General features: G+C 43.7%; 2 protein-coding genes across 5 annotated transcripts in view; one reads left to right on the plus strand and one right to left on the minus strand.

The window, feature by feature from the left end:
• Positions 1 to 2,684, plus strand: part of SMAP1 (small ArfGAP 1) — a 90,741-nt gene extending 88,057 nt beyond the window's left edge. For all 4 annotated transcript variants that reach the window (XM_063389448.1, XM_063389447.1, XM_063389450.1 and 1 more), the window contains one exon: positions 1,700 to 2,684. In XM_063389448.1, coding sequence (XP_063245518.1) covers positions 1,700 to 1,834 — 135 coding nt within the window. In that variant the 3' untranslated portion in view covers positions 1,835 to 2,684. The remainder of the gene's footprint in view (positions 1 to 1,699) is intronic.
• Positions 2,683 to 21,981, minus strand: B3GAT2 (beta-1,3-glucuronyltransferase 2). The gene is made up of 4 exons (XM_063389451.1): positions 21,086 to 21,981; positions 9,926 to 10,070; positions 3,298 to 3,446; positions 2,683 to 3,219 (listed from the first exon to the last, which is right to left on the minus strand). The coding sequence occupies exons 1-4, from the start codon at positions 21,623 to 21,625 to the stop codon at positions 3,133 to 3,135; spliced, it is 921 nt and encodes a 306-aa protein (XP_063245521.1). The 5' UTR covers positions 21,626 to 21,981; the 3' UTR covers positions 2,683 to 3,132.
• Between the last annotated feature and the right edge of the window lie 2,699 nt (positions 21,982 to 24,680).

Genomic DNA, 24,680 nt, shown 5'->3' on the forward strand with positions numbered 1-24,680 from the left:
GGGTATTTGAGTGTTTATTGGGGCATGGTGAGACAGAGGGATCAGACCTAAATTATTCCCTTGGAGTTCAGCATGGACGATAGCAACTACTTTTTCAGACTATTGTTTGCATTATGATAACAATATAATAATTCCGTGCTGCTTACTTAGTAATGCAGGAAGAGAACCTTAGTGACTGACTTAAATTGGATGATACAAATTTTTACTGTTCTGCTCTGTCTTATGGTGTGAACATTTATGAAGGTAAACAGCATTTCCTACATGGATAAAACAGCCCCTGTTTGAAAATACAGGCTGTCATTCTGCTTTGAAAAGTAATTCTTAAAGGTGAGAATTTCAAAATGTCAGATCAAAAAAATCTGTGGATATACTGGCAGCAGTCTTTTCCTATGTATCTAGCTTTAAAAAGACCCATATCAGCTTTGAAATTAAAATCTTGCCTCTTATCAATTACATGTTAAAAGTTGGTTCCTAGAACAAGCTCTTCACATGTTCCCCCTTGCACATCAGATGTCAGTACGATGACATTCCAGTCTGCAGAACTCTGATCTAAACTCTGACTCCAGTTGAAAGGGGGAGAGCTTGCTTTACCAGACAAACATGTTTTATATAGTCTGCTGCTTAAGAATTCCAGAAGAGATGAACCACTGGGTAAAGCATGTTTTCATCAGCTTTTTTTATATTTCCAGATCCAGTGGTAGCTTGTTTTCTGCAGATACACAGTTCTGTGTGAAGCACTCAGAACCTAATTTTACCCTAAAATACTAGTTTGCAATTTTAAGTACATTTTTCACCCATGTTTCAGTTTCATTTTGCAACCTGGTATTGTTTGCTCATGTTTAAATGAGCTCCGAATTTTACCTAGTGCTGCCTTTAGGTTCAATCAAATGTTACTTATCCAACATCTCTATTTATTGGCTCTAATTATTAATTGCTCCAAATGCTCTTTTGCTCTCAAACTCATTTTGACATTGAGCACTTAAAATTACAGTGACTAGATACTTGTCAAGACTACAAACAGTTTTGCAATAGCCCTGAAGTGAATGTGCTGAATTTTGAATTTTTTTCCACCTTTAACTAAATGTTAAATTCATGTGAATTTAATTTCATGTAGACTATTTTACTCGTTTTTCAAGGAATTACAGTATCTTGAGTAGATTCTTTAGCAAGAATGGTTAGATAACACCAAAGTTCATAAATCTGTCTTATTCTTTGTTACCTAAATGGACAATTTCTGTAAAAACTAGTGTAGTCAAGATTATGAGGTCTCCAAAGAAATGTTGCTGGAAAAAAAAATCTGGAGCTGCAAGTGCAGACAAGACTATATTATGGCTTTGGTGTTTCTTTATTGCAGTTGCTACAGTTTTGTTCGTTAGCTTGCAAACTGTGAAAGCAAACTCTTACCAACCACCTCCTTTACATGCTGTCAATTCTCATGTGACACATGCACCAAATGCTACAGCCCATCAACTGATGTGCATTGGTGGTTGAAGGGCTCCAGAAAAGCTGCTAGTGTGAGAAAAAGGTTAGAAACTTAGATGGAGTCAATATTTTTATTTAATGAAAAATATTTTTAGGGAAATGAACTTGTAACTGGGTGGCTGGTTGGAGGCAGGACTGCTTTTGGCTAGCAGCAATGCTGTGTTTCAGTGCCAGTGCTAACCAGGCTCGTGTGTGTGTGTGTGTGTGTGCTTTGCAGATGAATCAGCAAATGGCTGGAATGAACCTCAGCAGTTCCAGCAATGTGATGGGCTTTGGCCAGCCCCCCAGCACAGCCGCAGGATGGACTGGAAGCTCCTCTGGCCAGACTCTCAGCACACAACTGTGGAAATGAAAGTTGCAATATAAATCTTTCCCAGAACAGCCACCTAACATTCCTTGTTCAAATACATTTACTTTTGCTGTTCCTTCCATGTACATATATATTCTTTTTCTTTCCCCCCAGCTGTCCAGATTAAGAATATAACTGACTGACCGTGTTGTGGTCTATATTGATTTAAATTTGATGTAGTGAAAAGCAGATCAAGAATATATTTATACATCATTGGAAGCATTTTCATACAATGCATATGATTTCATAGACCATATTAAGAAGCTGCTTAACCACATACTGATTTTTTTCCCTCAAAATCCTAGATCAAATGTTTGCATATAAGGGATGTAGCTATCATGTTAGTAATATCCAAAAATATGAACCCCAACCCCCCAAAATTACCCAGTAATCCTGTAGAAGGTACTGTATGAACAAATGTTTAATCATATATAAATAGAATGTAAATGTATCACTGAGCAATGTTTTCTAGTGTATCAAACAAATTTTGTTTCATCATACATTTCACTGTGATGTTGTTATGGTGTGCATAACAAGGAATGTGGTTATTGAAAGGAAGATAAACCTGGATGTTACTGTAGTTCTACAAATCAATAGTTTATTCTTTTAAAGATGAGCATTTGATTCATTTGAGTTTCCTGTGGTAAAGTCTCCGACCTGGCTCAGGAGGCAGGTGCACAGTGTAAAAGCTGAGAACTGACAGCACAATATGCATTCAAGGTAACTCAGTGTGAACAGATATATTTTGTCTTGCAGAGAGATCCAGGTTTATGACAGTGATTGTGTTTACATTTTATGGTGCCTCGTAATGATAAAATGTTATTTCCCTATATTAAAAGGATAAATCCGTAAATGGTTGTGGGTTTTTTATTTCATTATTGGATGACCTATTTGACTGCTACTTTTAATGAAGTAAAACATGTTCAGTTTGGAGGATCCATTTATACAGATATTTAGAACAATAGTTCGTGAGTTAAAATCAGTTTATAATTACACCATTAAGCTGGATAAATACAAAAAGTATATACATAAATAATGTTTTGAAAATACTCCATTGCAGCCATGTTTCTCTATGTGGAAACAGCGTTAAAACAAAGGTAAGTGTCAGTTTATTAAGCTGAAAGTTCAGAAATGCATGCAGACAAGTTAGAACAAAGCACACCCACTTGATTTGCCTATCAGAGTCTCTGAAAGCTTCCTTTTGTTTCCACAGAAGCCCGCCAGGTCTCAGGCAGAAGCAGATGATTGCAGCTGTCTGAAGTGGCCCAGGCGCTGGTGCCGCTGTCCTGCTCTGCCCCCCGTCATACCTCGATACTGACTGTGTCCAGGTGGTACTTTGGCTCGTTAGCTAGATTCACTTTCTCTGTTCGGGTGTGCCATACAAGAACCTAGAAAATACCGTGTGTGTCAGTAAAGTCATCTGCAGGGCTGACACGAGAGCTTTTCACACATGTGGCAATTGGTACCTTTGTGCAGTTGTTTGCTTTAGGCTCCAGTTCCTCCACTGTTGTTATCTGTTTCAGAAAATCAGATTCTTGCATTCCTGGTTGAGAACCACGACGCTTGAATACGGCTTTGGGATGCGACAGGATCACTTGAAGACTCACAGCAAATCCTTGGAGAGAGAGACAGGGAAAAGGGTTGAGAAAAACCTTTAGGCCTTACATTTTTGTGCAGTTCTGTTATGCCTAGAAATCTCCCATGTTCTTTTTAAAAATGTGTAAATTTGATTATGTGGATAGACAGTATTTGGTAGGTTTGTACATCCTACATTGTATTGTTTCGTTTTGTTTTGCCCTTACAATACAATAAGGCTTTTTTAATTGCACCATATTTTCAACATGTTTAATCTATTTCCCATCATGTAGGTAATATATGCTTTCTTGCCTGAAAACTCAGGTATTGCTAAAATCTTGGGTTAGTCTTCCTTTCTACTTTCAATTAAGAAATAAAACTCAGTTATAAGTAAAATAAAATGTATAAAATTTATACTGTACAAACCGTTCCACACTTTAAAGTGAAGGTCGGGAAAAAAGGTTGAAATATGTTACAACTGTGATATTTAGATAGCTTTAGCCTGTAGATTTTAAACATCCTTGTTGAGGAAAGACAAGTCATGCTAATACTCTGCCTTGGGAATGACTTCTAGCACCAGTGCTCTGCCAGGCAGTCTCAGGTGGTCTGGGCCTGGCACAGCACGGCTCCAAGGATTTATTAAATGTACACACCTCTCTGCAATTCTTTTCTCTAATAACATGCATCAGGTTCCTTGAAGGGAGACTGCAAACTGAGAAACCACTGGTTTGAACAAACCCAGCCTCTCTGAAGGAGCTCCCATGAATCTCAAATTTGCCATTATTTATAGAACTCTCCCGTCTTCCTTCAGCAATGCTCAGTATGCTTCTCTGTGTATGCTTCTTTAACTATGACTCCAAAACTCCACTGATAGAATTGTAAAGAAAAATTACATTTTTAACTAACTCCTCTTGTCTGATTGCCAAGGCTACCAAAGAAGTCCTTTCTTCATTAGTTCAGAGTGGTTGCAGCTGTCCCTTTATGACACAAGTATTAACAGTTTTGACATCAGTTCTGGAAAACTCCAAGAACATTTAATTCTAAAACCAGTATTAAAATTTTATCACTTAAAAATTGACAATAACTTTCTATAACTTAATGTAGTTCTGACCCCTTTTTTAGTAGAAATGTCTTACTACTATGTTTTTCTTGAAAGTATCTGTGACTTTTACAGGAGCCCTTTGAAAATATAAGGGAGGAAAATATAAGGAAGTAATTACTGTATCACATGTAAAGAAAGACACACTGAAACCACTTTATCATGCTCTACTTGTAGGAAAGCAAAGGAAGACACCAGAAAAGTTTGTTTTGTTTTCCATAAGGATTAGGACCCTGATGAAGACTATGGGTTGGATGTAAACCGAGGGCCCAGTTCACTGATGGACACAGAAAACATTTATACATTATATCTTTTATGTAGCTTTATTCATCCTGTCCTGCCTGAGGTAGGGAATAGGTGTCTGCATGGACAGGGCTTACCCACACCCTGCAGTGCAGTCTTGCTTCTCACTGCTTGCAGCCTGGCCAGGATGGAGCACAAGGTGGGATCTCTCCCAGTGCTCTTGGTAGGTAAGTGTGATCATTTGGGAAGAGCTGAGGGTGAGAGTTTAAACTCCCTCAGCTACAGACAGTATGTACAGCCAGCTTGCTCCACCTTGAAAGGAGATCAGAGACTTCGTACTGATGAACAAAATGGCCTGCTTCAGTTAAATGGTTTTGGTTAGGTTTTGTTGGCTTTTTCCCCTTTAATAAAACAAACTATGAATTTTAGATGCAACTGGGCTTTAATAATTTTGGGCCAAAAAAAAAAAGTTCTTTTGCATGGGAAGGCATTTTTGGATCATTTTTGCATCAGCTCTGTGAGCTGCTCTTTGTTTTTGAATATATTTAAGATTAAAGCTACCCATGCATAAAGAAGAAAATTAAGTAAACACCCAAATCAGTGTCCTAGATTTTAGTGCACAGAAAGAATCCCATTCTAAGCAGAAGAGATGCAGATTTTCTGCTGTTTATCTTTGTGGTGTCAGTGTGGCACCCTGGACCCATAGCCTATACTTATCCATACATTAATTTCTCATCATTTCTCTGGTTGCAAGACTTGCTCACTCTTGAAAAAATTGCACTGTGTTCTGAGGGTGGATTTCTCCTAGACACAGATGTTCAAATGGGCCATGGCCCCTGCACGTGACACTGGCCCTTGATACCATGCTATTCCAAATTGTCATGTGAGGTTGCTCTCGAAACTCAGGCATCAAATAAAAGTTAAATTATGAACTTAATCTTGCAGAGGGCAAGGGCATGGACTGCTGTGCACTGACTGGCCTGAGGTTTGTTTCCTTGGTTAGGTCCTTGCAGTCTTTGTTAAAATAATCCAACAAAGCAGCAACTTAAAGAGATAAAATAATTCAAGGAGACTTACCTCCTGGCTCTCCAGTTCTTCAGCTCTGCTTTATAACAGCTTTAGTATCACATGTATGACATTTTGTAATATGGGCTTGAGAGAAAACCACTTTCTAGTGACAACTCTAAGTTGACTTTATCAGATGTATTATTTTGGTGTCAGAAACAGAAGAGACAGCTCAGGTTTTGACCAGATTGGCACTAATTATTTCTCTAAGTAGATAGTGATCCTCTGCTAATAGATGAAAAGACACTGTTGTTTTTAATTCTGTCACTGAACAGGGATTTATATGGGATTACTGTCTCCAGTGTAGCATAACTGAACAGTGCTTACATGCATGCAGTTATTTTATTTAGTCATTCCTACAAGATCATACTGGGCTTAACTTCACATGAAAGACATGAAAGAACTTCACAAGACAATTTCATAGCTGTAGTGTGAAGAGGTGTTTTGGTGGTGTTTTGGTGTTTAATGCAAAGTTGTAAATTAAATCTAATTGGCTGAAGATAGGAATTAATTTGTGGGAGGACAAGATACCTGGGAGACACAGCAGATATTACATCTGTTCTTTCAGTGTAAGCTGTTTCTGTTAATTCACACCTTGACTTGTGTTAGATCAATGGCTTCTGTTAAAAGGCAGAACTATTTTTCTTCATCCAGTTAAACTTGAGCCAGGGTTTAAAGATTTTGTTGTTATGGTTAATGCCATTGCTTCCTGGATGTTCTAGATAGGATAGTAGCTGAAGGCAAGTTGGAAACTTGAATGTTTATCATTTCTGGAGTGTATAAATGCTAATGCTCAGTGCTGATGTTGACACAGATGTACTGGTTTCCACAGAGATCAAGGTCCCACCTTTGGCTCTGCAACTTTCAAGTTCTGTTCTCCCTGTGGTGTACTTTTTGGGTTGCAGTAAGGCAGAGATGTCTAACCAGGAGGTTTTGTAGTTAGGAACAAAGGCATCTGCTGACATTAATTCACCATGAAAGAGGCACTTGATTATAAACGCAGTGTTTAAAATAGTATTTATCCTTGCATGGGAGGGGAGGTTGGTGTTCTGTTCTGGTTTTGGGGAGGTTTTGAGTGCTGGCTGCCATAGGCACTTAAATTTCATTTGTGACTTCCAGCAGTGGCTCTTCCAGAATCAGTCAAAATATGCCACATTTTGCAGTGCCATGAATAGACTGGCATTTTGCTTAGAGAACCCTAAGAAGGATGAGATGTACTGAAGATCTCATGACTATAGCAAAATTCTAAAAAAATAGAATTAAAAAAGGTGTTTGTTCAGGCCCTAGCTGAGGTGCCTAGGGCACAGTGGATGAGCTCTGGACCCCAAGTCAAAAATCTGCTGCCCATTGATTTACAGTCACATATTAGTCTCTGTGACTGAAGTAGCTCCTGGAATGCTAATGCAAAGCATCTCCCTTCTTGAACAACCTTCACATTGGGAGAATTGCAAACTAACTTTTTTTCTTGAGTGATCCAAAATTCTGGCACTAGGAACAGGCCAGAAGTAAAACGACATTTAATACAGAAGACTTGAAATCAGATCCATACTAAATAACACTATGCCTACCTCAGAATCAGTGTCACATTTTGCTTTCCACCTTCTCTCTCATTTTTCTTCCCTGACAGCAAGTCTGCGTCAAACTCTAGAACCCACCTTGATTAAAAACTGAAGCAGAACTTTGGAAATACCTGAACTAATTTGTACGGTGTGTTGGTTGCCAGGCAAGAAGCAAGACAGGAAATGGCTACTTTGCTTTTTGAATCCAGGTTAGCATTGGAGAATAGCAGTGTCAGCCACAAATTTCTCAAAATAAACAACCAATGTTTAATGAACTGACCTAATGTGATTGCCATGTGCAAGTGTGTTTCAAAGAATCTGGGGAGGTTGGCCAGCTAAGGTCTTTGAGCTGAGCCCATTGAAATCAGCAGGACCTGTCTCCACTTGCAGGAATTTGAATTTGGCCTTGGATTTTGCTGTCTAGAATATGAAATTTATGTGCATAAAGTCAAGGATGTCCTTCCTCTGAACAGCCACAAGTTAAATCAGTGATCCTAAACCTTGTAAGCTGTCACTCTGTTCATAGCCAGCCCCATGATCAAATTCTTGTGAAAATCACTGTGAAAGATCATTCACTAAACTAAAGGGAGCCTCTTTACCCAGTGCATTGGGACATGTGCACAGAACATGAACTGTAGACAGCTGATACGTCTCCATATCAGTATTACTGTATGCACCTATACTGTTTGCATGGCAATATTTTTAAAAGAGATCCTTGATCTTCCTTATGTGCAGCATTCGGTATAACCTAAGTTGCTTATATATGGAAAAATGGAAAAATGCCAGTGATGGACTACAGCATGGACTTAGGTTTGGTAGCAAGTCCCTGGAGGTGTGTTGGGAAGTCAGGAGAGAAGGGCAAGAGTAGGAAACTGCATGTTGACATGCATCCTGTAGCCTGCATCTGCTCAGACACCTGTGGAGTTCTGGATTTGCAGTTCTGTTTGTGTGTTGCCATTGTATTCCTGAGGAGAATGAAGGTGCAAATTTCACATCATTTTTTTAGCAGTCTACACTGCATCCATTTTTCTTCTTGCTGAAATTAAGAATGAAATTCACTTTCTTCAGTATTTTTTGAAGACTAATAGAAGTTCTCTCACAAAGTCGTAACTCTCTGTGGTTGTGCAATAACTTTGTGTACTCTAAAAGTTTTGGGGTTTTTTTTGTCTCTATGACCCTCCCTTACATGACTTTGGTCAAAGCACAAGCAGGTGATTTTCCCTCATGCCCGTGATTCCGCCAGCATCTGCAAGGTAAACAACTGAAGAACTCCCCATGTGTATCTTCATGTCTGGGTTTGAGTCCCCTGGCCGATGCTGTGTAATGGCTTTCTGCCTGCTGCTAACTAATTATGGACCACGCTCTCACCTTTGTAATGCCATCAGTAATCCCTTTTCGAGTACAGTATCGATATATATCTGTAAATCCACAGGGACTGCTAAACTGCACAGCTGCAGTCCTCCACACGCTGCATGGTTTTGGGCATTGAATACCTGCTTCACCATTGAGGAATGCCTTTATGTGAACACCCAAATAATTCTTTTTATGCCAGGTTGTATTACTGACTTGAAATGCCTCTACAGTGCAGAAAAATTCACCTGATAACCTTTTTGTCTTTGAGGTGATAACAACCACTGGTCCTCCTTTATTTACTCTTTTTAACCAGTTGGACAGTAAATAAATACTGTACATATTTTTATCAATAATTTCAATTAATATAAGTATCAAGATGAGAAAGGACCATACACTGTCCTTTTCCCTCTCTTAAAACATAGAGGTATCAGCATTAAAAAAAAGTGGCTATTTCTACCCCATTCTTGCCCTTGTGTTCCTACTTTTCTTCTTCCCTCCTGAGTACAGAAGATGTCTGAGTGCAACTACTGTATCATTTGCTGGGAAACCAGCTTCTGCTGTATCAGAAATTGGACCTGTGCACAGTGGTGATTAATTTGACAGTTGTGAATGTATACAAAAGATTGGCTAAGCATGGACTGTCAGCAAGACAGAGCTGTGTGGTGTGCAAACTTCACTGCAGAAGATTGATTAGATCCATTTTGAAGCTTTTCTGCCTTCATCTACCAGGCGACAGCTGTCAGTGATTCTTCCCCTAAGCCCAGTGTTTCAAACTATATCCATCTACAGTTATCACTGTCATTCCAAATAACCAATGCAACATGAATAATTTCATGATAAAGTAGCATTTTACAACATGAGGTCTAAGAAGGTCTGCATTTATACTGCCTGTTTTAGATTGATGACAAAATGACAGGCAGAGACTCCTTGCAAGAATTGCTAGGATGAATTAATTTACAATTAACTTGTTTCAGACAGACAATTCATACAACATAAAAGCCAAGTTGCCACATAAAAATAAAAACAAATTATAGTAAGTTCAGATACCACCAAGCAGCAAATTAATTAGACAAGATGTACAAACTTAGACTTCAGGACTGTTAGTGCCCAAAGGCTGCACTGCTAGTCACCACTTCAGAAGTTTAAGAAGCTGCTTCAGTTGAGGCATGGGAACATTGACGTATCATGAGTGCTGCTCACCTGCCATGTCGATAGCGAAGGGCCTGTCGGCTCTCCAGCCCGTGTACCAGCCGACCACTTTGCCGTTCTCCACCACCGGGCGCTCGTACCGCCGGCCGCCCACCAGCCCCACGGGCCACACCGACACCTTGCGCGTCGTCCGCATCTGCAAGAGGCAGCTCAGCGTCACCGCCGGCCCCGCGCTCCCCCCGCTTCCTGAGGAAACCCACACCAGCCACCAAGACTGGGAATTCAAAAGCAACTCCAGCTCACAGACTGCAGCCCCAGAGCTGCGTGCCCACTCATTTTCTGGGAAATCTCCAGCTCTTCAGTCCATACGCATCTCAGTTCTACTTTAGGTACCCTATTCATAATATTTTTTATACCAAGAGGTTTTAAAGCTGTGAAAATTGGGGTTTTGTTCTTCTTTGTTGGGGTTTTTGAAGGCATAGTAGATCTTTTTTATCTGCAAGACTACAGCATTCTGGCAGTGGGCTTACCTCTATAGATTGCTGAAATACTATAGGAAAACAGTGAGAGAAAATATTATAGTAATGATTAATACACACTTCATTGGGACAAGTACAATTAGTTTAGAACTTGTTAAAAATGATTGAATAAAGGAAATTATGACACACAACTCATTCCTACCTGTGGCAGATCTAAGATGTAGTGCAGATCTATTAAGGAATCATGAAAAAAGATTGCTAAGGCTAAGTCTTTTTAATTTCTGGTTTTTTCCCTTTAAAAGCTCTGCTGAATTTCTGAGAAGGACAAAAAGCAGGCCAGGAAGGATACTTATTATCATCAGCAGCAGTTTTTCCCAGTGGTGGAAATTAACTAAATGTAAAACTGGAAGTGTGATCCTTATCTAGTGTAGAGGAAGCCATAGGTATGCAAAAACGACTCTAGCAAGAGGTGTGCATGACTGGGAGTCACTTAAAGAAGGGCACTGAGGTGCTGGGGCATGTCCAGAGGAGGGCAGCAAGACTGGGGAAGGGTCTAGAAAGTGAGTCCTATAAGGAGCAGCTGAGGGAGCTGGGGGTGTTTAGCCTGGAGGAAAGCAGGCTCAGGGGGGACCTTATCCCTCTACAACTGTCTGAAAGCAGGGTGGAGCCACATGAGGCTCAGCCTCTTCTCCCAGGTAACATTAGGAAACAGCCTCAGGCTGTGCCAGAGAAGGTTCAGATCAGCATCAGGAAAAAGATTCTTCACTGAAAGGGTTGTCAGGCATTGGAGTAGGCTGCCCACAGAAGCGATGAAGTGACCATCCCTGGAAGCGTTCAATAAACTGGATATGGCACTTAGTGCTAGGGTTAAGTTGATGTGGTGTTCAGGCAAAGGCTGGACTTGATCTTGGAGGTCTTTTCTAACCATAAAGATTATGAGTCTGATCTAATGACTTCAGATAACTGGTTCAGTGGTCCATTTTCTTCAGTAAACAGGAGATAATACGACATGAACCTTGACACACTGCTCCCTGTGGGAAAATCGGACAGCCTGGCGTGAGAACTTGAGCAAGCAAGAGCACTGACACAGAGACTTGCACAGCTTAACCACACTGGTTCAAAAGCCACTGTTTCAACTACTGTGCTTTAAATATGGTTCTATTTAAACAAGTATTAAACTATTTCAGTGTAATGTGGGCCTAATTTGATCTATTCTAAAAACACTCTCATCTTTTGTTGTAATTGAAACTTATTCCTTGGGGAAAGGTTATCCCTTTTTCCTTCCAAGCACTCCTCTCAGCAAAAACAAACACAGTTTTACATATTTGTAACTGCAGTCCCCTATCGATGGATGCTGAAGTAAAAGACAACCTTGGTTAAATATTAAACACTTCCTTCTCTCTCTGCCAAGGTGAAAGATTTATCATGCATATCATCAAGACTCACAGGAGTTGCACCAGAAAAAACAAAGACATCACGTCAGCATGGTTCACATTTCTAAGCTAGAAACATTCGCAGATTCTTAAAACCTTCACATAAGGTATAAAATACATATTTAAAAATCCACAAAAATGTAGGTACACACAGAAGAGAGACATGCACCTTCTCTCCCTCCAATTATTTGTGTTTCTTCAGATTTGTTTATCAAAAATTCCTCTCTTCCACCCTAATAACTGTTGCAGCAAGCTAGAACTTCTCACTCAGTAACAGCAGCCCAAAGTGCGTAAAAGCAGGGAATGTATTCAGCTGGCAATATAGGGAATTCTTGTGAAAAGGATTCTGTCCAAGCCATTGCCTGGTTAATTGCCAGGGAGAGACTGCCATGAATCTTTCTAAGGTTATTGATAAATGTATTTACCTGCAACTGTTCTCCCTGCTTAACTTTCCAATCTCTCCCACCCCTCCATGGAGGAAATGCAGAGTTAGCAATTAGCTGTTTGGATGTGGAAATTGGCCAAACCTTCTCATGAAGACCTTCTAACTCTGGTTTTAATGACACATCTCTTTTGTTTATTTTGCTAATAGCATATTTACATTAACATCTAAACATACCAGACATAGACACAGGGAATCATCCTGTTGGGCATGTCTCCACAGAACCATCAAGCTAAATTCACCCAGTGGTGCTACACCAGTAAATACCACAGGATAAACAGACATGGTGCCTCCTGGAGGGTGTGGATACCTGAACAAATAATTAGTGTTCAGAATTGCAGTACTTTGGCCAACCTGTGCCAACTGTCTGTACCTAAGCTCAAAATGCCACAAGACAAGGGCAGGCACATTCTTGACTGCAAGAGAGTGTCCAGAGCACAGTTGCACCCATGCCCTGCCTGTGTGCACAGTAAAAGCTTGGGCAGCTGTACTGCAAAATGGGCCAGGTTACACAGGACTTCTGAACTGGGGGGCCTCAGCATCTATGCTGGCAGAACCAGATGGATTTACATTAATACTCTACAATACAGTGTGTTGGAAAACCTTGTCTGTACTGTGAAAAGTAACTCACTGACCTCATAAAACCAGCATGAAATGACCCAAGATGTTTCATATTAATAATCTTGGGTCAATCTCCATGTCTATGAGTTATGTCAGTAAAGCGACCACACATCAGAAGGAAGTAACCTTACAGAGCTCCTACTTTTGTCCTTGGGTGACTTTATCCTCACAGGTTACATTTTTGAAGAACAAAATAAGCAGGTGTCAAGAATACAGCAATTCCTTCAAGTAAAAGCTGAAAGAACACATCTAGACCAGTATTTATGCTAATTCTGAAATACCTCACAGCCTTGGGATATGCTAGGCAGATGAAAGTAGGAATATTTCTTTTAATCTTCTGAGAATAGCATTACTGCAGTTAACATACTGATATGTGAAGGCTGTATTTATGTATGATGGGGGAAAAGCTATTATTTGGATTAAAAGGCCAGCTTGCACCTGGAATTTTATGCTGCTAATCATCAGAACACAAAAAAAGTGATTTAAAAATGTGTTAATTCTGAACAGCTTTAGTGCCGTGGGTTAAGCAACTGCCAGAAATCCTAGGACTTACAAACAGCTTCCTAAAAGACTCTTCTGTCATTGTAATGACAGCAGTAGCACACACTGTGGTAACACTCAGCATTTTAAATCCTGGTAGCTTACATGAATGGTATTCACCTAACTTACATTTCACTCTCTGCAAGTTAAGCATCTGCTCTGTCCTAGTTAGACTTTTGTAGTTAATGAGACAGGACCCCACTGGCAGGGTTCATCCTGCCTGGCTTGGACAGCTCTCTGAAGGCAGAAATGCTTCTGTCCTCTATTTACTTTTGAAAGGGGGTGTTGGGCATAGGAGGAGAGTGATGTACTGTGTGGGGAAGATGGTAGAACAAACCCGAATGAAGTAGGAGGGGGAGGAGGAGTGGGAAGGAGCAGGCAAGGAAATGACAGGAGAGGTGAGTAACAATGCACGGAAGAAATGCCAGTGAGGTGCCGGGCATACAACAGTAAATACAGTAACAACAGAGAAATCACTGAAGAATGGCAAGTGAAATGCAGGAAATGGAGCTGAGCAGTAAAAGAGAGTGATAAAAGCATTGCTAAATTTAGCATCTCATTAGTCAATCAAGAAAAGCTGCTTAATGGGATGCGCTGGACTGATGGGGAAGGAAGATACCAAGCCAGTAACAAAATATAAAAGCCCAAGGGGAATGAAGGAAAATGACAGAGAAAAGGAAACATGGTGGTACTTCCTAGAGTGAAAAAGCTTCAGACTGGAACAAGCATCCTGGTGTTTTTGCAGCATGATGTCAATGTGTTTCTGCTCGGGATTCAAAGCCCTCTCTGAGGGTAAACCTGCTGCCACACCTCATAAGCTTTTTTCTCCCCATCATTTTAACCCCTGTGTGATTTGTGATCTGTCCTGGTCAGGCTCCAGATTCACATTCAAGCCAGTCCTGGTCAGGCTGTAGCTCACCATCCTACCCCACACCCCTGCCCATCCCAATGATACTGCAGCAGATTTCTATGCAGAATTCTGATTTATTATTACCAAAGACAGGATCTAGAGCTCCATCACTACAACATTTCCTCAGGAGAAATTTTTATGAGTTAAGGCATAACCACAGCCAGGTTCCCTGTCAGTTCTCACACAGTTCTCTGCATTACTCATAGGCCATTGAAAGCCAAATTCTGCTTCAACAAAAGGTGTGTGAGAGCACTTCAACTCAGCCAGACAGTTCAGCAGCGATGCTGTGTCTGTTTACTGAGGCTTTGGACAGAGCTGTCCCCACTTACCATCATTTCAAAGGAGTTACCGAGGCACTGAAAACCTGTGCCTGTGGCTTTTGTGGTTCAGGGGCTGAGATGCTTAGGGGTTAGGAACCTCAAAAGGCAAGTTTGTTGTTGGAAAATTTGACTGTGAAGGGTATTCTCCATGGGAACACTTGTACAAGGGATCTACAAATCAAAACATTTGTCATTCATTGATGTAGCCTCCTCTACGGCTCTCACAGGTGATCTGCTTCATCATCCTCAATGCTAGAAAGCTTTCTTTCCAAGTATCTTCTTTAAACCTCTTCTGCTGATTTGTACACAATCTACATTGCAGAAGGAGGATAGATTAATTCCCCCTTTTCTCCAGCAACATTTTATATATAAGGTACAATGATTAATGTTTCTAAATTATACCAGCATCCTTGGGCACAAATGTCAATACTGCTTCCCTGCAGAAGAAAACTCTACCAAATTTAACTAAAGCAGTTAGCAGCCAATTTCTGAGGATTGGGACAACTTCCAAAACATTTGCTACTCGTTTTACTTCTGGGCCCTTCTATTTACTGGTTGTCTCATTCTACTCCCTATCACTCTACTGGGTTGTGTTCACTGTACGTCTGAAGAGCTGCTGACCCTGTGTAATTAGGTTCACAGTAACAGCATCAGTTTCACAGGCAGGGCTGCTGCTGCCAGGGCAGAAACAGAAGTACTTGCTAAAACAGAAGTACTTGCTATTTTGTAACCAAGCATAAACAAATAGCTTTTTTTTTTTGGGGGGGGGTCACTGTTTCCTCTTATTTTTAAGCTGTTTCATTCTCTGGCAGTCTTTTCTAATCCAGCCTCTTTAGCATAGGTATTACATGTCTACGTGGAAGAAAAATGTCAGTGTGCATTTAAAATCTGTCATGTAGTCCTAAATCATTTATATACTAGAAAGGTATTTAATGCACTGCTAACTCATATTTGGATCACTTTTTATTCTGAAGAAAATAACCAATGACTGCCAGCTAATATTTAATTCTGTCTACACTACTGAATGTTATTTTTTAAACTATTATAAAAAATCTGATTTTTCCAGCCAGCTCCAAGAGATTAAAAAAAAAAATTTCATGTTTTCAAAGATAAAGAGATTCATTTATACTATTTTTAAATCTTTTGCATAAATATATCCATTAGAAATACACAGAAGTTAGCTTAACACAGTGTATGAAGATTAGGACAGTTATGTGATATTGAAGGAACACTAAGCCTTCCCTAGTCAAATCTGAAATAAATAGTAAATATTCACCTCTTCTATGATGAATTTTTGATATTTTACAAAAATGATCACAGGAAAACTGAAGTCTGTGTGACATCCAATGCCTGCAAGTACTTCTATTCTATTTTTAATAACGAGGAATTCTTTTTTTAGGCTACTGTAATGGCTTCTAAAAGCCACTAGAATATTTTTCACCTTCATACATACCTTTTGATAGGGAAGGGCAGGGACATAAGTCCTTGCAGTCTGAATCTTGGCTCTTTGAATCTGGAGCTACCTGTAAAGACTACAACTTAGGGAGAGCAGGATGAGCTCTGTCCTCTCACACCTTTCCAGCTCTACCAGCACAGTCAGGGCACTCTTGTGCAGGCAACAGCTACAGCAAATTGAATTCTGGTCCACAACTCACTGGGCAACAGGACTAACTGCTGAATGTTTGGGCTGGCTTTTTAACCCCTTAGAAATGACAATTAGGGCTGTGAACTACTCTGAATTCCATGCTGCAAGCCTGTATCCAAATCACACCTTAGAATGTGGATTTCTCTGAGGAGACCCAGTCTGCACATCCTCCCCTTGCACTCAGACAAGGCAGTGGAATGTGCCACACTTGCATGCTCCAGGCACCCAGCAAGCTTTGCTATGAAATTCTGGACATTGATGACCAGAAGCCTGGGGGTGGCAGGGAGGGAGAACATGGCTTTAGATATGAGCATTTTAATTTCAAATATATCTCAGTTTAGGTGTCTGAACAAAACGCAAGCAAAAGTGGCAGAAATAACCTAGACAGGAATCTCTAAAACTCAGCGGTTTTGAATGCAGCAAGCTCACTTTCAGACGGATACTGAAGATCTTTACTCCTCTTCTTGTACTCCTCATGCTGCTCACCCCTCACCTACAAAGGTTTCAGGGCAGTCTGCACAATCAACAGCAGAGTGGATCTCCAACAGGAATTCCTCCAATTTGCATACATATCCAAACATGGACCATGGAAGTGATGGCCTTTGGCCAACTACTCAAAATATGGAAAAGGCAGAAAAAATGCCTAAGAGATAGAAATACAGGAATTCTGTGAAGAGTTAAGGGAAGTGAAACTTAGCTGTCTATCTTCAGTTTCCAGTGCGTAGGTTAATCCTGTTTTTAAAATCTCTCTGTGAAGGTGGAATGCCAGTATTATCTAAGGTTTTTTCCCTCTGGAATTTAAAAATGTGAAATCAGCAGTTGCTAGGCATCAGTCACAATATTACAATAACTTGCATTCAGGAATAAGATGAAGCACAAATGCACCAGAAACTATAAGAGTCACTCCAAAATGAACAGCCTGTGGTAAAAAATAGAAGCTATGGTGAGTCATGTAGAAACATTTGTAAAACATCTTAAATATAATAGTTGGAATTTCAGGCCCCTCAGTGGCTTTTTTATGAATGCAAGCTGACTTTTTACATAACAGGTATTTTCAGAAAGCAGACTTGGTTTTGATGGAGAGATGCACAAAGACACCTTCAGATGAACAGAAAACACATAAATTATTTCTGAGATCTGGATCCCAAAATAATAAATGACAAAATACAATATGCCAGAACCACAGGCATTAAAGTAAAGGCATGATTTTTCATCTGACCACCACTACACTCTCAAGCAGAAAGAGTTGGGAATAACTGAAAAGCCACACCTTTACTCCTAGAAATATTTCTCCATCATTGCTGCAGCCCCATTGAGGACTAGAAAGAATTTCACAATCACTGAACAGGTTGGTTCCTTCCCTGCAGCCTTTCCATGGAAGGTGAACCTTTCCTAACAAAATGCTGAACTGAGCCAATGCTATAGCAGCAGAAAGACAAACCAGGCTCTCCACCTTATTCTAGAAAGGACAACTAAAACTGTTTAGACCCCCACAGTGTGACTTTGAGGACATATTTCACCAGTCAAAAGCTGACCTATCCACCCACATGCCATCATAGGTCTTAGGAAAAAAGATACTTATAAACAGCACCCAAAGGTTCCAGATTTACTACACAAGGTGATATTTTCCAGACTACTGTAAGATGGGGATTTTTTTTCCTGTTCTCAAGAAACACGCTTAGCCTGGGTCTACTGGGGCCAGCTCACTCCACATCAATATAAAGTACTCGTTCCTATAAGCACCAGGCAGAAGTACTTTGGACAGAGATTAGAATTTCTTCATCAAAAGCTCTCAGAAGTATCCCATGGCATTCCATGTCAAAGCATGCTCCTTTTTGATCAAGGCCCCATACTTTATACACTACAACACACAGTAAAGCCTTTGCTGATCTTGCTTTGTCAAGAGGCTCCATGTTCAGTAAGGACAGCAGGGAAACCCACGGCCAAGAAGCTGCCTCAAACACAATCCTTGGTGACGTGCAGTTCCCTTGCTGCCCTCTGCTCCGCAGCCCTGCTTGTTTGACCTCTGAGCAAACCATCCCTAACACAAATGTTCCTCTCCTGCTGGCTCTACAGTCCCAACTTGCCTTGGTTCCCACCTCCCCGAGGCCTCACTGCTGCTACTGAAATCATTTTGGGCTCAGCAGTGAGCCATTACAAACAGGACAGATCTGCTGCTGGCACTGTGGGGCTCCCACACCCCTGTGCCCGTGTCAGTGACATGCTAGAAGTCACACTGCCAGCACAGGGACGGTGCTAGGATAAGAATTCAGAGCTCCTGTCTCATTCTGCTACATTTAAACTACTCCCTCCTAGTGAGCAGACTACAGTTTATCAGACCTCCTTTGGGAAAGGAACTGCTGGTCTGGAGAATTGCTCCTGGCAGGACAACAAACTGAAAAACTCCCGCTCAGGTATAGTTACCAGCATTTTCATAACAGGAATTACTACCAGATTTCATCTGCAAACGTAGCATTCTGAAGCTGTTCTCTTCATGCTTGGAGAAGACAAGTATAATTTACACTCATAAATCAATCAGTTCCTGAAGGAGAGATCAGGATTTACCACAGAGCTGTCAAGCCAGCATCCATGAATACAAAGATTTTCTTTTATCGAGTCAAAAAGCAGCCAGCCCTCTAGCAGTGCCTCGACTGAAAAATCAGGCTCCTGGCTCACTCTAAATGCAACCTCCCACACGTAAAGGCGCATCCCGTTGGCAAAGCCTGCCCGTGCACTTCCCTCAACTTTGCGAGGTTGGCAGCTCCTCGTGTTACTCCAGTGGCATCCCAGAGACCCTGCCAGCAGCTCACTAGTGACCCCAAAACACAGCCACAGGAACTCGCAGCGGCAGCTGAAGCAAAAGCTCCTTCTCTGCTCCTGTAACTGCGCTTTCCCAGCTCCCCATTTCTCCGGGAAAACTCACTCGTGCATGCACGCCTGCCTGGGAGCACAAGGCTCAATGTGCTCACAGCAGCTGCACGAAGGGGAAGGGGAAGCTCTGGGGTTGCAGAGGCTCGTGCTGGAGGTTACAGCTCTTGGCAGCAAGAGGAAACAGGTTGTCTGTTTTGTTTGCAGGGTTAACCCTTCAGACAGCTTTATCCCAGCACTTTCCTGAATTTCCTAGCTAATTAGAGCGGTAATGTGTACCTTTCTGTTTCATAATTCACAGCAATTAGTAGAATAACTATGGAAATTTTAGAAGAGTAAGTGTGACCAGACTCCTTTTCGATACCTGTGGAGCACTCAAGAGAAACACCAGCCAACACAATTCCTTCAGCTTGTCCCTAATGTTGGTACTCAACAACAAAAAACAAAAACAACCCCAAACAAATCGTAGGTATTTGTCTCCAAATATCTTTTGTCCCACATTACTCACTGCGCTGAAGTGTATTTTCTGTTTCAATTAACAGACTCCCTAAGATTCATTCAAATTAGCCTTATTTCTACAAATACACGTGAGCACTCCCATGGTATCAAAGATGGGTGTGTGAAATTACTCTGTATTATAATGCATTGAGCACAGCTATGAGGATTTTAAAAAATCAATTGCAACAAAGGTTTAGCCTCTAGGCAAAGGTCCTTAAATTAGCAGCTTCAATGCTGAATACTAAGTGGGCAAAAGAAGTAGGGCATCTCTGCTGAATGGGGACCCTGCACCTGCCCACACACTGGAAATGGAAAGGGATGGATGCATTATGAACCTGAACACAAACGAACCCAAGCATTTCTAAACCAGCCTTCTCTAGGGAATGGCACGTACTTCACATTTCCGTGTACCACGTTCCCTTCAGCTCAGTGCCTGTAAAGCAGCGAGGCAGAGCCCAGCCCGGAGCCAGCGGCAGGGGATGCGCGCTCCCCCCGAGCCGCAGCTCTCTGCACCGGCACAGCACAGCCCGCAGCACGCCTGGACTCCTGCGCTGCCAACTTTCCTGCTCCCTCCCTCACCTCCCTGCCAAGGCTGCTCTCCCGGCTGTCACAGAAGATGTACACGATCCTTCTTCTGCTGTTTTATGCCCACTTATTAAACACCCTCCTTCCTGCCAGGGGGAACCCAGGAAGAAAGCTGGACGCCCTCTGACCCGAGCGCCTGCCAGTTCCCACCAAAACGAAACAAAGCCCTTCACCAAGGGGAGGCAATGAAGACAAAACCAGGTCCTTTCACAAAAGAGACTCCTGAGAGGGCGTTCAGTCGTTACACAAGCGATTCGCTGCTTTTAAGAGGGAAAAGCTTCAAAAAGGCAACTCCACGTGAAGAAGCCTGCTCTGGCTTAATTCATTAGCGCCAAGGAAAAAACTGTGAAGGATGGCGACTCCTGATGAGAGTTTGCCCTACAGGGAGAGGGATGCAGCCTGAAAAAATAAACAAACCAAAGAGGACCTTTCAACCCAGTTTTAACAAAAACACAGGATGCCTTATATCAACCTTAAACTTGCCTCGCTCGGCAGCAAAGTGAGAAAACAGCAGAAAAAGTTGGGGGAGTATGGAGAGGAGGGACAAGAAACGTGAAATCAAGAGAGCGGTGGTCACACCGCGGCAGCCGCGGGGAGCCCGGGTGAGGGACGGGCCCTGCAGGGTCCCGGGGCGGGGAGCGGGCTTGACTCCCCGTGCCCGCAGGTTTTGGTAAAGAGCGCGCCGCAGGGCGGGGATGGGGCACAGCCCCAGCAGGGAGCCTGAGGAGAGGGAGCGGCAGCAGCCCGAGGGGACGCGGGACGCGGCGGGGAGCGGGGACGCAGCGGGGAGCGGGGATGGGGACGCGGCGGGCGGCTGAGGGGAGCGGTGGAGCGTGGCGGCCGCGCTTGCCCCCCCCGTCCCGCACGCACCTCCTGGAACAGCTCCAGGCTGTAGGTGTTGTCGTCGTCGGCGAAGAAGAGCACGCCGGGCTGCGGGGGCGGCAGGTGCTGGTGCCGCTGCCGCAGCCAGGCCAGGCCGGCGTTGCGCTGCTCGGTGGCGCGGGGCAGCCCCGGGCGCTTGTAGCGGCGCGGCGTGGGGACGTGCAGGTGCGTGCAGGGCAGCCCGGCGCCCGCCACGAAGCGGGTCACCAGCTCGCTGCGCGCCGCCGCGTCCTCCACCAGGATCCAGTGGAGCCGCGACACCTGCCGGAAGGTGTTGGCCAGGCGGGTGAGCTCGGCCTTCTGCACCGGGCGGCTGTAGGTGGGCGTGATGGCATAGATGGTGGGCAGCGCGGCCTCGGGCCGCCGCCGCGGGGCGGGCGGCCGCGCCCCGCCGCTACCGCCCTCGGCGCCGCCGCGGGGGGACAGCGCGGGCAGCGGCGCCCGGCTGCTGTCGATGTCCAGCACGATGATGACGATGAGCACCCAGGGCAGCAGCAGGAGGAAGCGGCTGAAGAGCAGGGACTTCATGCTGCCCCCGGCGCCCTCCCGCCGCGCCGCCGCTCAGCGCCGCCCCATAGACGGGCGGGGGCTGCCCCAGCGCTGCCCGCGGGGCGCCCGGGCGGCGGCGGCCGGGGCGGGCGCCGGGCGCTCCCTCCCTGCCGCGGGCGCGGGGGCCGCCGGCGGGGCGGGTCGGGGAGCCCCGCGGTGCCTGGGGCAGCCCGGCGGGGCAGCTGCCTGCCCCGCTCCCGCCGAGCCTCTATTCTGCCAGCGGCCGCCCTTCCTCCTCCTCTTCCTCCTCCCGCTTCACCCGCGGCATCGCCGGACCGGGGCTCGGCGGGGGCTCTGGGGAGACGCTCCTTCTCCTCCGCTTCCCCGGGCGGCTCTGGCGGTGCGCGGGGGCGGGGAGGGGAGGGCGGGCGGGGAGGCGGGAGGGAGGGTCCCCGCGGGCGGGGGCCGGGGGGGCTCCCGCCCCGCCCCGCTCCGGCTGCCGGCCCCGGGCGCCGCGGGGAGGGGGCGGCGGCTCTGGCGGCTCCGCGCTCGCTGCCCTCGGGGGCGGCGCCGGGCTCCAGCCGGCGGGGACGGGGCCCGGGTGGCCACGGGGTGCTGCTTCTCTCCGCGTCGGGCGACAACTTCGGCCGGTGGCCGGGACGCCCTCCCGGGACAGCGCCGGCCGACGGGCAGGGCCGGGGTAGGCGGCCGGGTCCGTGCCCGAGTACTTACCCCTCGGCGCGGCGGAGAGCCGCTCGCTTCTGCTTCGGTTTGGTTTTTGGTTTTCTTTCCTACCTCGGCCGAAGTAAGAAGTTGTAAATAAGACGGCGGATTTCCGCAGCTCCCCTCGCTGCCCGGCAGTCGGTGCCGCCTCCCGCCCCCCAGCCCGCACCGCCCGCGCTCCCTGGACCGCATCTCCCCGGTGTCCGGGCGTGCAGCCTCCCCGGAGATCACACGGACTTGGGAGCTCCTTCTTAAAAAGCATACGTATATCAGAATTCAGTAATAATCCACCTGTCTTTATTTTAAGGAAAAGGCATTCATCAGGAGCTGCAATACACATGAAATGCACAGTCTAAAACCTCTTACAAATCCTTTCCTCACAGGGAAGTTTCCGATGCATTTTTCAACACTCCCTGCTGTCATAACTAAATGCTTCCTTACGGCTTGAATTATGCTTTTAAAACTTCATGCTGCATAAGAACACAGAAGCATAGCAGCAGAGTTTGCAAAGTACTGAATTCTCCACGATTCCCTGTTTAAAACTTAGAGATCGAATGATGTTCTCACTGGTTTCCGAGTTGAGATAGGAAATAGAATGATTCGTCACTGGTACTTTGATTTTTGGTAGGAAGAGCATGGCTTGCAGAAATCGGGAATGCCAGCACGCCAGCCTCCTGGGCTTACACCACTGCTTTCTCTCCTGTTTTATATTCATCCTTCACATTTGCATGCGTATAACAAATGTAGATAATGTGAACACTATGTCTATCTGCCATTCACATCCATCCCCAATCGATTTGTTATTCAAAAGGACACACACATAGAGGACATCAAACTCATGTGATGTAAGCTGAAATTTATGAGACAGTGAGTGCGACACCTGGCCAGGCACCGAACATCTGAATGAAGAAACATCTGTGTAGCAGAGAGCTAATCAGAGTTAGCATGTTTAGTGGAGGAGTGGAAGGGCTGTTATGTGATAATGAAATAATATGGAGGAATGGAGCAAGCATAAATAGTTCAATATATTTAAATCAAGACCATCTCAGACACAAAATTACAGTTGCCAGTTTTATGCTGATACAGTTTATCTGGAGGACAATCACCTAAACTGTGTCTCTCCAGTGAGTGAGCACACCATTGTTTTCTCATTTCCAGTACAATTCTATTTACAGAGCTAATTTGTTCAAATATTGCAAACATGTTGTATCAAAGCAACATACCAAGAAGATATTGTTTGTTCTCATTTGCTAGTCAGCAATCATTTGGAGAAGTTAATTCTAAGTTTACCACTTTTAGATACTCTATGATGCCATGTCAGAATTCTTAAAAGCTTATTGGGACAGAACCTAGAAACTAAGGGCTACAAATGGACGTGTTTAAATGGCCTTCTTTATAGCCAAACATATTAAAATATCTAAAAGTACTGTTTTTCCCTTTATATTACTTTTCATCCAAAAACATTATCTTTAGTTAACTTGTGTTGTATTCAGAGCCTATAGAGGATACTAAATAGTTTATGGCTATAAGACCTTAGTAAAGGCAGCAAGAGCAATAGTTGAATGTAATTGCAGCAGTTCAGGAAGGAGCACAAACAGTAAGCACCAGGGAGGTATCCCGATGAACTGTGTGGTGATCTTCCATCTCTTTAATTGTATTCCTGAAAGCTGGTAACTGTTTCTCTACACTTGCTAACAAATACTCACTGCCTTTACTCCTTTCACGGCTGCTGTAAACAGCAAGATGAGACACGTGGTTATTTGATAACAAATTGCAGTGACTGCATTTTCCCCTCAGAACCACTGTAACATTTTCAGGTGCCACAGAATAGGCTCAAAGGCCAGATACATCAGGTGTGATATCAAACAATGCAGCAGCATTTTCTGTTAGCTTCACGTGCAGATTATTTTAGATGGAATGGTGAAAGATAATGAAGGCACCACATACAAGCCAGCTGCTATTTATTAAATTGTTGCTTCTTGATAAGCAAAGCAGAATGATCTTCTTATGGAAATTGGAAGAACCCAGTCAAATTACCACTCCATTGGTGAGGGCAAACTTTCTACAGAGATAGTTTTTTCAGCTGAACACCTTAGCACTGGTTATTATAAAAATGGTCACATTTGATTTGAGGCCTCAGGTGCAACTCTGAAACAAAGGATGAGTTTCTAACTTGTGATGGATGGTACCAATCACTGTGTGACTCAGGCTGTTCCTATGGTTTCACACATAGTATGCAGCACAGTGCATATTCTGGGTACTATCAGAGCATGTGGGCAGGCATTTCTCTTTAGGATCTGCTCCAGAATTGTTTGTTTGCACTAGTTTATGGCTTGGCTCATCTATTATGGTGTTGTGATTGCTGCCCCCA

This window comes from Prinia subflava, chromosome 2 (genome assembly GCF_021018805.1).
Source record: "Prinia subflava isolate CZ2003 ecotype Zambia chromosome 2, Cam_Psub_1.2, whole genome shotgun sequence".
NCBI classification, from domain to species: Eukaryota; Metazoa; Chordata; class Aves; order Passeriformes; family Cisticolidae; genus Prinia; species Prinia subflava.